Raw genomic sequence first — 14570 nt, 5'->3', positions numbered from 1 at the left:
ATTTTTGATGTTGAGTCATCCTGGTATTCTGGAAATAAACCTTACTTGGTCATATATTTTTTAAAAATACACCACAACACTTGGTAAGCTAGTATTTTCAACTGTGAATGTATATTCATAAATGGACCTCACTTTATTCTTCACTTCCGTCTGGTTTTGTTATCAACATTACATTAGCTTTAAATCCCACTGTGTCTACTACTGAGATTGCCACCCCGGCTTTTTGGTTTCTTTTTGTCTGGTGTACACACATACACACACACACACAGGTAATAGCTTTATTCAGATAAAATTCACTACAATTATCTACTTGAAATGTACAATTCAGTCGTTTTTAGTATATTCAGAATTGTACAACCATAATCACCATCAATTTCAGAATATTTTCATCACCCTCAAAGAAATCTCATACCCTTTAGTGATCATCCACCAAACCTCCCATATTCCCCCTAACATCCCAGTCCTAGGCAACCATTAATATATATTCTTTCTTTATAGATTTTGTATATTTGATGTAAATGAAACCATATAATATGTGGTCTTTGTGGCTATTTACACTTAGCATATTTTCAAGATTCATCTAAATTGTAGTATGTATATGTCTGAATGATACATTGTATTACATGAAAATAGCATAATGTACCCATTCATCAACTGAGACATTCAGACTGGTAACACCTTCTGGTTATTATGAATAATGCTGTTATGAACATATATGTACAAGTTTTGTATGGACTTATGTTTTCAGTTCTCTTCAGGATATACCTAGAAGTGGAACTGTTGGGTCAAATGGCAACTGTTTAAATGTTTGAGTTGCTAGACTGCAGCAATACCATTTTACATTCCTAGTAGCAGGATATTTACCTCCGTACCAATACTTCTTTTATTATAGCCATCCTATTGGTATTTCATTGTGGTTTTGATTTGCATTTCCCTGATGACTAATGATGTTAAGCATCTTGTTTTGTGTGTTTATTGACCATTTGTTTATCTTGTTTGGAGAAATGTCTATTCAGATCCTCTGACCATTTAAAAAATTGGGTTAATTGCCTTTTACTATTGAGTGGTAAGTTTTTCCCCCTTTAAAAAGAAAAAAGGTTTGGGATACAAGTTCTTATCTGATACATTATTTGAAAATATTTACTCCCACTTTGTAGGTTTGTATACACCTTTCCTCACTTATTTTTTAACCTGTCTTTTTAGTTAATCTTTACTTTTAAATCTTAAAACTTTTATTTTTAAATAATTTTCAATGAGTGTTTTAACTGATGAGTTTTAATTCACTTATACCACTTTCCACATTGTTGAATGCATGGGGTAACATATCTGCTCATTTGTCTACTTGGACATCTCCCTCCTAGTATCTCTTGCCCTCTTGTTCCAGTCTGGACTGAATACTGTGAGCCTGCTAACAAGCTGTTGCCCTGCTACTATGCTGGGTTGGTGCCCTGATTTCTGGTATCTTCTGTCTTCCTTGATTCACTTCCTTATTTTTTGTGGAGTACATCATATAGGATCCTTTTAAAAAGTGACATAAAATGTTTTAAATTTTGTACATCTGAAAATGTTTTTACCTTCATATATGAGGGCAGTTTGACCAGTCATATAATTGTAGCTTGGGAAAGGAACTGTCTCCTGAAATGCAAATCTTTTATTTCCTGGGCTCACCAATGTGTTTGGTTACCAATAGATATTGTTAGATATTTGGTTCCTGAGTTTCAGAGAGCAAGTAGGAAATGTTCACTTAGCAAGGGACATCTCAAAAAGATTTATTGTTATCTATTTGCTTCATGAGTTTGGAGAGCATTAAGTTCAGATCCCAGGAATTTGTCCTTAGAAATGTAAAGACATCAATCCACCATTTTTTGTCACTAAGATTTGCTAAAGAGGAGTCTCATGTAGATGTTACTCTTGTTCCTAAATGACTGTTTTTTTTTTCCCATTTTGGAAACTTCTAAGATCTTCTCTTTATTCTTGGGAGTTTGAAACTTGAAACTTCACAGTGCTATGCCTTGGCCTGGGTCTTTGTCCTGCTTATACTTGACACTATGGGCCTTTCAATCTGAAGACTGAAGTTCTGGGATACCCTCTTTTGTTATTTCATTTTAATAATCTCTCTCCTCCTCCTTTAAAAGTTTTATTTCACTTCTTAAAACTGTTACATCTGATATTAGACTCCTTTATATATCTTCTGTGGCTTTTACCTTTTCTCACTTCCTGAGTTCTACTTTCAGAGCTATTTCCTCACCTGCACCTTCCAAATCTATTAATTACTTCTGAATTTTAAATCTTTTTAAAAGCTGTTTTGATAACTCCATTTCATTTCCTGATACATTTTAAATGCAAGTATTTTTAACCAGCTTTTCCACTTATAACATAGTCAGCATTATTTCATATCCTAAGTATCCTAAGTGAAAACACAGTTTCTCATTTTTACTTAAAGTGCTCCATCAATAGATCCAAACTGGCCAAAGATTTTAAGCAGTATGAGGCATTTTCAAGCTGTTTTTTGATGTTCAGCCTAGAAGTGGTGGGAAGAATGAACTGGAGCAGATTGGAGAGGTTCTGTAATCTAGGGGAGAAATGATGAAAGTCTTATCTAAGGCAGTAGTCCTGGGATAAAGGCAAAAAGAATAGCTGATAGATTTTAGGAGGTGGAATAGTATAGGAGTTGGTGATTATCTCGTTAGGAAAAAGGGTAAAAGTCCACAACTACCCTCAGGTTTTTTGTTTTGACAACAGCAAGAATAGCTGAATTTCTCCAAGTATGAATTACATTATTTTGAACATGTTTAATGTGACTTACCTATAGTTTAGTCTCAAGTGAGTTTAGCTAGATCATAGCTAAATGTAAGTTGCATTGTTTTATAGAAAAATAAAAATGTCTCCCACTGTCACAGTCTGAGACAAGTCATCAATATTTAAAGAGAAATTTTGAAAGCTCTAAAGTAACATTTGTATTTTTCAAGACAATATTTCTAATTCAGAAGATATTTTCAGTTCTAATTAAATAAAAGATTCCAAACTTTTAGAGAGATCAACTTTTTAAGTAAGAGTCTTTGGAGAAATATTTAAAAAGGATGAAAAAATCAGCAGTAAACAAAACTTCATGTTTCACATTATGGATGAAACGCCATGGGAGAAAATTTTATCACAATATTAGAATATTTTGAAATAAAAAATCACTCCACTATTATATTTTCTTTTTTTAATATTTGAGTCTCCAAATGAAATTTCCAAGACCATTTCCTTTTCATCAGTGAAACACCTGTTTACTGCTTAACCACCAGTATTACAGATGCAAATATTTACTAAATATATTTTTCTTAAGTAGATGCAAATAATTTTATTTCTAAAAAGTTTAATTCTATTTAGACTCATTATCTTTATATTTAAAAGTAATCTATGGATGAAGCAACAGGAGTTCCTCAAATGAAGAAAACTGTCTGATTTGGTTTTATAAATAGTGAAGATGATTTAACATGTAAAAAACTGAGCTTAAAAAACATGGCTCAAACCACCTGCTTCTTTAAGTCACACCAGCCATCTACTTCTAAAAAGTCCTTATCAAAGCTATTTCTTTAAACCCAACATTAACTAACTCAACAGATGGGTTTTAAAAGTGAGGAATATAATTTTACTTTCAACTCACTGATTATATACTCAACTGGCAGTTTAAAAAAAAATAATTTTAGAATACATGAAGACCTGAATTAAACCATTCTCAACAATTTCCCCTGGATCATATGCTAATTGGCTTGTTTTTACCTATAAGCTTTAAACATGTCTACCACAGGTAGCACCCCAAAATAATTATTTTTAACTGTAAAACCTATCGAGTAAACTCCAATGTAATTTCACTGCTTTTTCCTTTTCTTGTAAGAATCATTACCATGAACTCGAACTCGCTGGTATACAGAGGATGCTATTTTCATGCTGCCTTTCTTTGTAAGTGTCTTCTCCACTGCTCCAGGTTTCCACAGTAACAACTGTTCATCTTCTCCACCGGTTAGCAAAGACTCATCCTGCACATTCCAACAGAAAGAACGGACGGTTGCGGAATGCCCTCCCTGGAGACTGCACATGTAGACCAGGCCTGTTGCACTGCAGCTCAGCAAGTGAATGACTCCTGTGTTTGTCCCTCCAACTATAAATAGTCTGTCCATCTTCTCATGATACAGACCGCCAATCAAATAGTCTAATGTACCTTCTTTCATATTAATTTCTTCTCTGACATTCTGGATGTTTAAACATGTAATTGGTTCATCAGTATCTAGATGATTAAGATCCCACCAACAAAATCCTTCATCATGTGTCATGCAGTAAATCTGTTTATAATCTTTCCCAGACCAACCAATATGGCTTACTGAGGAAACAGAGTTACAAGTTGTGACCAGTGCATCTTCTTCATTATCAACACTAATATCAAATACATTTACCAGGCCATCAGTTGAACCTGAGACTACCATGTTGGGATTGCTGGGATGGAAACATACTTGAGTGATATCATCACTATGTGTCTCTGAATATGCACCAAGTGGATCTTTAGTAGCAGACAAATCCTGAGAATTAATTCTTGCATCCCAAAATACCAACAATGCATCATCATCAACTTTTTCTGTGCCAGCGCAAATGACATGATCATCACAGTTGATATCAAAACTGATAAAAATATTGGAAGGGTAACCTTTGAACAGTTGGACAGGTTTTTCACTGGCTAATCGAGCATCCCAACATTTTACGGTGCCATCAGTACAAGATGAATATACACTGTCATGAGAATTTGCAAATTTGACTCCATTAAGAATTCCAGGATATCCACTAAATTCTCGTAGTATGTTTAATGTTTCTTTATCATATATTCTGATGGATCCATTAGAACATAAAACAGCAGCCAAGCTGCCTTTTTCTGCTTGAACTGTCTTTGATGTGTCTATGCCAAGCAGATATGTAGGCTCTTTAGTTCTCAAGGAACGTTTAACAATGTTCAGATTAGCAAACTGTTCCTCAATCTTCTCCATATTAGAAGTGGCATCCAAGGGTAGTAAAAATCTGTAATGAAAAAAAAATTAAGATTAACCACAAAGCTTCTTTAAAATTGTAATTAAATCAAGAATATTTCCCTCTGAGGGCTGGCACAATAGAAATAAAATCTATTCTAATATTGTTTTGTTTTTTATTGAAGTATTATCTATATACATTATTGTGTTGGTTTCATGTGTACAATAGTGATCTGACAATTACATACATTACTAAATGCTCACCATAAGTAGTTATCTGTTACCATATAAAGATACTACAATATTATTGACTACCTTCCCTATGCTGTACTTTCATCTGCATGACTGATTTTATAATTGGAAGTTTATACCTTTTTATCCTCTTCACTTACTTCACCCATCCCCCCATAACCCTTCCCTTTGGCAACCACAAGTCTATTTTTGAATATATATATATATATATCTATATATATATATATTAGGTTCCATAAGTGAAATCATATGGTATTTGTGACTTTTTTCACTTGGCATAATGCCCTGTAGGTCCATCCATGTTGTCACAAGTGGCAAGAATTCACTCTTTTTTATGGCTGAGTAATATTCCATTGAATATACATAGCACATCACCCTTATCTATTTTATCTAATAATGGACCCTTGGGTTGTTTTCATATTTTGGCTATTGTAAATAATGCTACAATATGCCGAAGAGTGCATATATCTTTTTGAATTAATGATTTTTCTTCGGATAAACTCCCACAAGTGGAATAACTGGGTCATATGGTATTTCTATTTTTAATTTTTTGAGAAACCTCCATACTGTTTTCCATAGAGACTGCACCAATTTACATTCCCAGCAACAATGGACAAGGGTTCCCTTTTCTTCACATCCTTGCTAACACTTGTTATTTCTTCTTGATACTAGCCAATTCTGGTTGGTGTGAGGTGATATCTCATTGTGGTTTTGATTTGCATTTCCTTGATGACTAGTGATGTTGGCCTGCTGGCCATCTTCTTTGGAAAAAATGTCTCTTCAGGTCCTCTGCCCATTTTTAATTGGATTATTTGTCTTTTTTATGATACTGAGTTGTACGTGTTCTTTATATGTATTAGATATTAGCCCCTTATTGGCTATACCATATGCAAATTTTTTATCCCATTCAGTAGGATGCCTTTTCATTTTGTGGATGGCTTACTTTGCTGTGAAGAAACTTTTTAATTCATCCCACTTGGTCATTTTTTATTGTTTACCTTGCACAGGGAGGCATATCTAGAAAAGAATTACTAATGCTGATGTCTTTAAGAGTTTACTATATGTTTTCTTTAAGGAGTTTCATGGTTTTAGGACTTAATTTAGGTCTTTAATCCACTACAGATTTACTTCTGTGTATGGTATAAGACAGTGATCCAGTTTCATTTTTTTGCATGTAGCTGCCCAGTTTTCACAACACCATTTATTGATATTTCTGGACTCTCTAATTCTGTTCCATTGACCTATTTGTCTTTGTGCCAGTAACATACTGTTTTGATTACCAGAGATTCTGTAAAATTTATAATTAAATCAAGGACATTTCCCTTTCAGGGCTGGCACAATAGAAATAAAACCTACTCTAATATTTTAATCATTTCCCTACCACAATGTTAACTAAAACTTAGTTGCCTCCTAATTCAGTACCAAATCTACTACATATACTTTACGCCAGTAAGAGAATTTAAGAACATCTACATACACTGCTCAGTAGTGACATTTAACTCAAACCCAATTATTAGTCTTACTTGTAGTCCTCAGCATTAGCCAGGACTGATTCATCTTCTACTGGCCCCAGCTGCCATACACAATTTTAGAAAATAAACATAGATGTGTAGGCAGAAATACAGTCCCCCAAAGATATTCATGCCTTAATCTCTGGAACCTGTGACTTTGTTAGGTTGTATGGCAAAGAGAATTGAGGTTCTAAGTGGAATTAAGATGGCTAATCAGTTGGTCTTACAATGGAGAGATTATTCTGGATTACCTAGGGAAGCCCAGTGTAATCACCAGTATTCTTAAAAAGAAGGAGAAGGCAGAAGATGAGAGTCAGAGGAAGATGTTACTATGGAAGAACAGCACAGATAGATGCACTGCTAGCTTGGGCAAAGGCAGTCAATAAGGCGGTGGCCTGTAAGAAAACTGTAAAAGGCAAGATCATTCTTCTTCAGAGCCTAAGGAAATACAGCCCTGCTAATACCTTTGATTTCACCCAGTGAAATCCATTTTGGACTTCTGACTTCCAGAACTCTAAGATAATAAATGTGTGTTGTCTCAAGCCACCAAGTTTGTATCAATTTGTCACAGCAGCAATAGGAAACTAATACAATGGGGGTTCCCAGTATGGAATTCTGGAGAAGTGTTTCTCAGGCAGTAGCAGCTTATAAATGGTGGAGCTGGAATCTGACTCAGGCATTCTGGCTTCAGGGACCTTGCTCTTAAACTACCACACTAGATTGCCTCTCCATGGTAAATTGTAGGTAAAAGGCCAGAAAAATGTGCATGCCTAGAGACTTTATCAGAAAATTTTCTATCTTGCTTTTACCATTGAATATTCTAGCTTACTTCACAAATTCACATTTTCATTCTTAAGGTGAAATGTTTTTTATTATTGCTTTAGTGATAGCTTTTTAAACATGTGTCTTTTCATCTATAAAAGGAGAAATGAGTACTAACTCAAGAGCTGCTAAAAGGATTAACTGAAATAATGTGTTCAGCACATCTGGCATATCATACTACACATTCAACAGATGCTATGTAAAAATTCCCAGTATTACCACTACCAATACCACTAACACCATATTAGGAAGAGTTTGGATTTACCAGTCTGGCTCCAAACAGCACAAGTAAAACAATGGGCAAAAATATTAACAAGTTGGATATGGGTTCAAAAAAGGAATACGTGTTCTAACTTCTAATTCTAAATACATAAAAACTTACCAGAAAGTTGAAAGAGTAATACAATACACACACACACACACAGCCTTCTACCTCTTAGGCTTACCAATTGTTATCTTACTTGCTTTCTCTCTACCTCCATAAACACACATACACATACATTATTAGTATTATTTTTTAAATTACTCCACTAGATTTATTTATTTATTTATTTTTTTGAGAGGGCATCTCTCATATTTATCGATCAAATGGTTGTTAACAACAATAAAATTCTGTATAGGGGACTCAATGCACAATCATTAATCAACCCCAAGCCTAATTCTCGCATACATTACTTTTTAATCAATTATTTGAAAGTTAATTGCAGACAAAATAACACTTCATTCCTAAATACCTTGGCACAGAGGACCTCTCCAATCTTTTGTTTCCATGACACTGAAAAGTTCCATATCCTGGAGTTTTCTAATTGTTTCCCCATTATTAGATCCCAGTTTAACATTTCTGGAGAGATATTTATGTGATGTTGAGTACCTCTTATTGCATTACATAAAGGAGGAATGTAGTACCAAATTTGATTACTTAAGGCAGTAACGGTCAGATCTTTCCATTTTAAAGGCACATTCCTTCTCTTGTAGGTAGTAAGTAATCATGGAGTGACATACTGGGACTATATGAATATCCTACTCTCCAACAATCTTTCATCCAAAGATTTTAGCATCCATGGATTATCCTTGCCTGAAGCAATGCTTATATTGGATTTGCAAAACAGTAATTTTCTAATTCTATCATTCCTTCCACTTTATCTGACATTCTATAAAGAAGAGCTTTTTCCTTTCCCTCTCTGAAGATCACTGAGAAATTAGGATTTTTGAATATTGTAATAATTCAGCTGAATTTATGGTTCCTATTGGTGCTTAAACTTTCCCCTACTTGGCCACTGAGAAAACCTTCAAGCCAGCTTCCATATCCTATTGATATGACCCCATTAGTCTGTAAACCCTAAATGGAAAAAAAAAATTCAGTTTAGGAAAAAGTCTGAAAATGATGACCTTCCTTCAACATAAGTATTCAGAGACTAAATGACCATTTATCAGGAATGCTGTGTAATTACTTACCTTCATGGTGTAACATGGTTTTCCACTAGATATGCTATAATGTTCTTCTTTCCTTGAATATGTCATGTTTGCTTCTGCCTCAGGACTAGCAACAGCTGTTTGTCATAATTCCCTACATTTTTTGCATTACCTCCTTGCTTTTATACAGGTCTCAGTATGCCACCTTCCCAGAGAGATCCTACCTGATCAACCATCCTAAGGTAGCCTCTGTCATTTTCTATTATATAGTTGGTTTTATTAATTTAAAAATTAAAAATGCTTAATATAAAATATTTCAAATGTACAAATGTAGAAAAAGTACAACACCCAAATATAGACACCCAGACATCCAGATTTAAAATGTTAACATTTTTCCATTTCTGCTTCAGATTTTTATTCAGAGGAATGAAACAGTAGATATAACTCCTTTGATAAAGAATTTATAAGAATGGCATCAGATTTATAAATATCTTTTTTGCAATTTGCTCTTTTAATTCAGTGCTTCTTAAAAACCCTATTTTACTGTTGAACTTATTACCTGGCTCTTTCTTGCTTATTTCTTATCAATAAATGGTAGCTGAAAAAAATGAATGAAAAACAGATTTGGCTTTCATGCATTAAAAACTGAAGAGTTTAGGAGAAAAAGAATAAACCTAAAAGAATTTTACATGTGTATGTATATTTACAGGGGGAGCTCTGCTCATGTGAATTAGTAAAATATTGGCATTCTTTAACAGTACTTTAGGTAAAGCACAAAGACAGCAAGAGAAAGATTTTATATTTGTGAAGAAAAACATGATTTAACATAATTTCTTACCACAAGCTATGCAGATATATCCTAAAATGTGTATTTACTTGAGTGTATACTGCCTATACACTCCAAGGAAGAAACCCTTTTTAAAGCTGCCTGTTCTTGAAATATTCAAGTATTAATATGAGGTTATAAAAGAAACAATTCTTGGATATTGCTTCATATTGATCTCTGCATATGAAAGATCAGATTGATGAGAATTTTAACCAATAAGAAAATTTAAACTAATAATAATTGACTTTGCGCTGCCTCAGTCAAGCAGGAGAGCATACTGTCTCCTTCCCCCCAGCTATGTCACCTGATGAGTCTGTTTCACATGGAACAGTTCCCCAAAAGGCTTGAATTCAAAGGATTCTGGGGATTGCTGAGGCAGGTGGGCCCTAGATGGAAGACTTAACATTTCAAGACTGCAGTAGCAGTAAAAATCACAATGGTTGTGAATGTGACACACTGTTTAAATTCAGTACAGAACTTAAAAAAAAAAAAAAAGGGTGGGGGAAAAGGTATTAGAGGTAAGGCAAGTATATCCCATCCCACAATACTCTCAAACTATATAGGCTTATATAGGTCAACAGATACAAACAGTAAAATAGTCAACTCTCTTAGGAGAAACATGTAGACCTCTAGCTTATGTTTTAACACATCAATATGCAAATGAATCATATTTGACATATAACCTTCCAAGGCTTTAGGTTATTCTTAATTTTACATAATAATGAATCATTCCAAAATGATGAATACAATTTTACTTTTACAGCTCTCATCTGAGTTTTCTTTGCAGGATACACTCAAGAGAAGCCACTGGCTTTCCTTCTCACTCTACATTCTCACAAGGTAACCTCATTCACGTTCACATTTCCAAGATAACCTCATTCACGTTCACGCTTAGATGGGGCAATGCAAAGGCATTCCTATATAGGCAGAAGCCGTGTTAGCTCTTTAGAAATCCACATTTCCCACTGTCTACTGTCCATTTCTCCTAGGACAGGTCCCAGTACACCCCAAAATAAAACTGATTATTTATGCTTCTCTCTCGTCCTCTGCCAAGTCTTCCTCTTAAAAACAAAAACAATGTCTACTCTCAATTTTCTCCATTTTGGTCAATGGCATTGGCACCATGGCAACACTCTGATCTACCTGGCTATCTAAGCCAGACTTCTGGGAAATATCCAGCTCTCCTACTCAGGGCTCTCACCCGATCAATTTCCAAATCCTAATTTTGAGCTATAGGCTGCTTAGGGAAGTATTAGGTTAAATTTATTTCTGTACTTCAAAACAATATCAATAACTTCATATAGTTCAACCTAACAAAAACATGAAGAGAGCAAATAAGGTTAAACATAATTTTGATCTTTTTTCTATTTGTTTCTGTTAGATGCATAAAAAGCAGCTTAGCTTTCTAGATCTCTCAATAGGCTAGTGAGAACTGAAGATGTGGAGTGAGTTTTTCTTATATCATACACACACACATACACACACTTGAAAATGGACAAAAAAAGAGAAAGAAAAGAGTACAAAAGCAAAGAGATGGGAAGAGAAAAGAAATGAAAATAAGCTAAAAGAAAACAGCAGAGAAAAGAGAAAGGAATGGATGAAAGGGGAATTACAGTCATGTCTTAAATCAAACACAGGTGAAACACTGCAGTGCTTATTTTCCCAACACTGAAATGAGACAAGCAGAAGGGGTCCACATAAAGAAGTTTACCAAAGTCTAATGCTATGATACTATGCTTGGCTAAAAAGAATTTTTCTTCTTTAAAAACAATTCCTGATCCTTAAGAGGACACAGCAGGCAATCATAACCAGTTAAAATATGGGCCTAACTGTTCTGAGAGCAGAGGTATAACAGTTACTAATATCATCTTGACCCACCAAGTGCAGATCAGGAAACAGCAGAACCCCACTGATCCCTGGCATTCCGCTACATGGTTGTTGTGGTTCTTACTGGGATACAGAATTCTCATGTCTGAATATATTGCAGTAGCTGGAAAATGTTTAGGAATACACCCCAAAACAAACACCTCAGGATAAGCTTCAAAGGGGTAAGAATACTAAATTCCTGATGAAATGCTACCTTGCAACACATTAGTTGGGAATTGCTGACTAATCTCTTCTCTGAATAACTATCCTTAGATAATTAAGAGTTGATTACTTAATAACAAAATACTTAAACATAAGTATGAATTCCTCTTGTGCCTTTTGCCTTAGTAGGATTTCAGTTATTTTTATCAATCTAAATGTTACTTCATTTTACTTTCTATTAAAATAAACCCAATAAAATGTTCTTTCTGCATATAAAATATGTCCCTAAACACACCTGGTGGCAACTAGGTATTGCCCTTATTCCTCAACTGGCTAAGTTTAAATATGAAATCTGAAGGACAGCCTAGTTTAAACAATCCATAATGGAAGAGAAAGTAGCTTTTTTTCCATTTAAACAAGGGACAAAAAAGTATTATAAGCAAATAACATACATTTTATACCTATTTAGAAATTATTGATTACACAGATTCTATACTGAAAGTCCTTTGGATGTTATTTTGCATAAAACCAGATATGAGCAGTATCCCAAGAAATAAATGTATGTCTATCTTTCAGGTATGAATGTTCATCAGACTTGAAAGATTTGACAGCATAAGTATCATACATTATTACATTTTTACTACTGGGGAGTAACAATTGTATTTGAAGTGCATGCTGAATAAAGGACTAGCTTTCCTTTGAGACAGTTTATCAGTCTTGGGTCAGAAAACCTACTTACTTCCCCACAGATAAAACTTAATATTGTCATTGAATATAATGAGCTACCTATGACTGTGAAATGCACAGGTCCAGAGGTCCAACAAATGTCCTAAATGTAGGAAAAGCTTAATGGGAAAAGTCATTCAGGAATAGCCTCTAATAATCTCACAATCTACACCTGTAATTTAACTACAATGATGCTGCCACATCTGTCAAATTGGGCTAGGATAATTGAGCCTCACAGAGAAGAAATAATCATAATTGTAGTTCAACAAATGTTAGGCTATGTGATAGAAACTTAAATCTAACACTTTTTTTAATCCTAATCACTTAACCCTATGAGATAGGTATTATCCCCATTGTACAGAGGGAACTGGAGCTCAAAGAGATGGAGTAACTTGCCAGTGTTCTCAGAGCTATTGCAGGGAGGAGGATACAGGGGAAGTCTGGTTTGAAACCCAAGTTGTAAGTTCAAAACCTGTGAGCCTGTGTTCATCCCAATACTCTTTGATTGCTTCTCTTTGTAAGTACTAAAGTATTAGTGCCAACTTTAATTAAGAAATATCCCCATAAGGTTTTGAGAGGAGGAATTACATGTTAATCCTACATATATGCAGAAGAGACAGGGAGCATGATTGAAAAAACACACACCAACCTAGAAAAAGGTTACAGTAAACAACCATCATGTACTCCTTATTTTTGTGTCCCACATTTCATTTCTTTTTACTTTTTTTAGTGGCATTTACAGGGAGTAGAGAAGAGTAAGAGAACCCCCATGTACCATCACCCAGCACAATTACATTCCTCAAAAGCTGTTAGTAGAGACAGAGGGGTCAGTTATATATCACATTTCATTTGAAGGGTAATTAAGAAATGCTACTGGACAGTATGATGGAAACCCTCCAACTTATCTCCTTTGTCTTCCCCTCCATGTAGCATCAACATGGTTTTAGGACTTGACCCCAGCTCCTGGGGTGAATCCTGACTAGCCTAAACCAAACCTGTAGTTCTATCCCTATTAACCAGGAATTGGTTCAGAACCTTACATTTTTGCCAATCCATATGTATATTCCCTTCCAAGATGTGGAACACTGATTCTAAAGTGGACCCAATCCAATTGCCAGGAAGTACTTTTATTCCAGGTTTACTCTAAACATTTGACATTTTCTGACTATTAAAGTCAGTTTATTGCAGAGCTTTTGTTAATGAAGCCAAAACCACCCTAACTAATTAGAAATAATCAAAGTCTTGGGTACATCATCAAATACTGATTTAATGTAAGAAACTCCTGAAAGAAAGATTTAGGGAACATACTTTAAAAATAGTCAAACATCATTCATATTAAAGAGAGGGACTTTGACCTTTTATCCCCTTTGGGATGTTCTAGCCTCTCCCCTGCCCCACCTTTTAAATTATTTTTGTTCAAAAATAAAAGGGAAAAAGTACGATAAACAAAGTTCTCAGAAAACTATAAATAAATCTAAAGACATCAACAAAACAAATGACTGAAATGATACACTATTTTTAAATTTAATATAAAAGTCTATCTGGAAAGTTTCTGTGCATTTGTAAAATGTATTTATATTTTTGAGTATCTAAAATAACCACATGGTTCAAAATCCAAGAGGTTCCAAAACTAGTGTCTGGGAACATTTCTGTCCTCAAGCCCCTTTCCTCTCCCAGAAGCAACAAATATTACCAGTTTCTTATGAATACTTGCAGAGATTGTCAATCTGAAAATAATACAGTGAAGCATTATCAAACACTGTCAGTGTGATACAATAAAAAAAGCAATAGGTTTAATCAGTCATCCTAATTTCAAGCCCTTGTTCTACCACAAACTAGCAAAGTCATCATTGTACAAATTACCCAACCTCTCTAAGCCTCAGTTTCTCACCTTTAAAATGGGGATAAAAATTGACACACTTAAAATTGAGTGCCTATTATGGCTAAGTACTAGGCTAAATGATGGAGATACAGATGAAAAATATATTTGCC

The 14570-nt window shown here is 34.5% G+C and overlaps 1 protein-coding gene across 3 annotated transcripts in view; it reads right to left on the bottom strand.

Annotated features, from left to right (window-relative positions):
* Window positions 1–264: 264 nt before the first annotated feature.
* WDR89 (WD repeat domain 89) overlaps window positions 265–14570 on the bottom strand; it is a 61019-nt gene continuing 46713 nt past the window's right edge. For all 3 annotated transcript variants that reach the window (XM_017664493.3, XM_037006609.2, XM_073242285.1), the window contains exon 2: window positions 265–5052. In XM_017664493.3, the coding sequence (XP_017519982.3) occupies window positions 3858–5021 (1164 nt within the window). In that variant the 5' untranslated portion in view covers window positions 5022–5052 and the 3' untranslated portion in view covers window positions 265–3857. The remainder of the gene's footprint in view (window positions 5053–14570) is intronic.

Source organism: Manis javanica, chromosome 8 (assembly GCF_040802235.1).
Source record: "Manis javanica isolate MJ-LG chromosome 8, MJ_LKY, whole genome shotgun sequence".
Lineage (NCBI taxonomy): Eukaryota > Metazoa > Chordata > Mammalia > Pholidota > Manidae > Manis > Manis javanica.
Note: the sequence above shows the minus strand (reverse complement) of the source record. Positions and strands in the feature narration are given on the sequence as shown.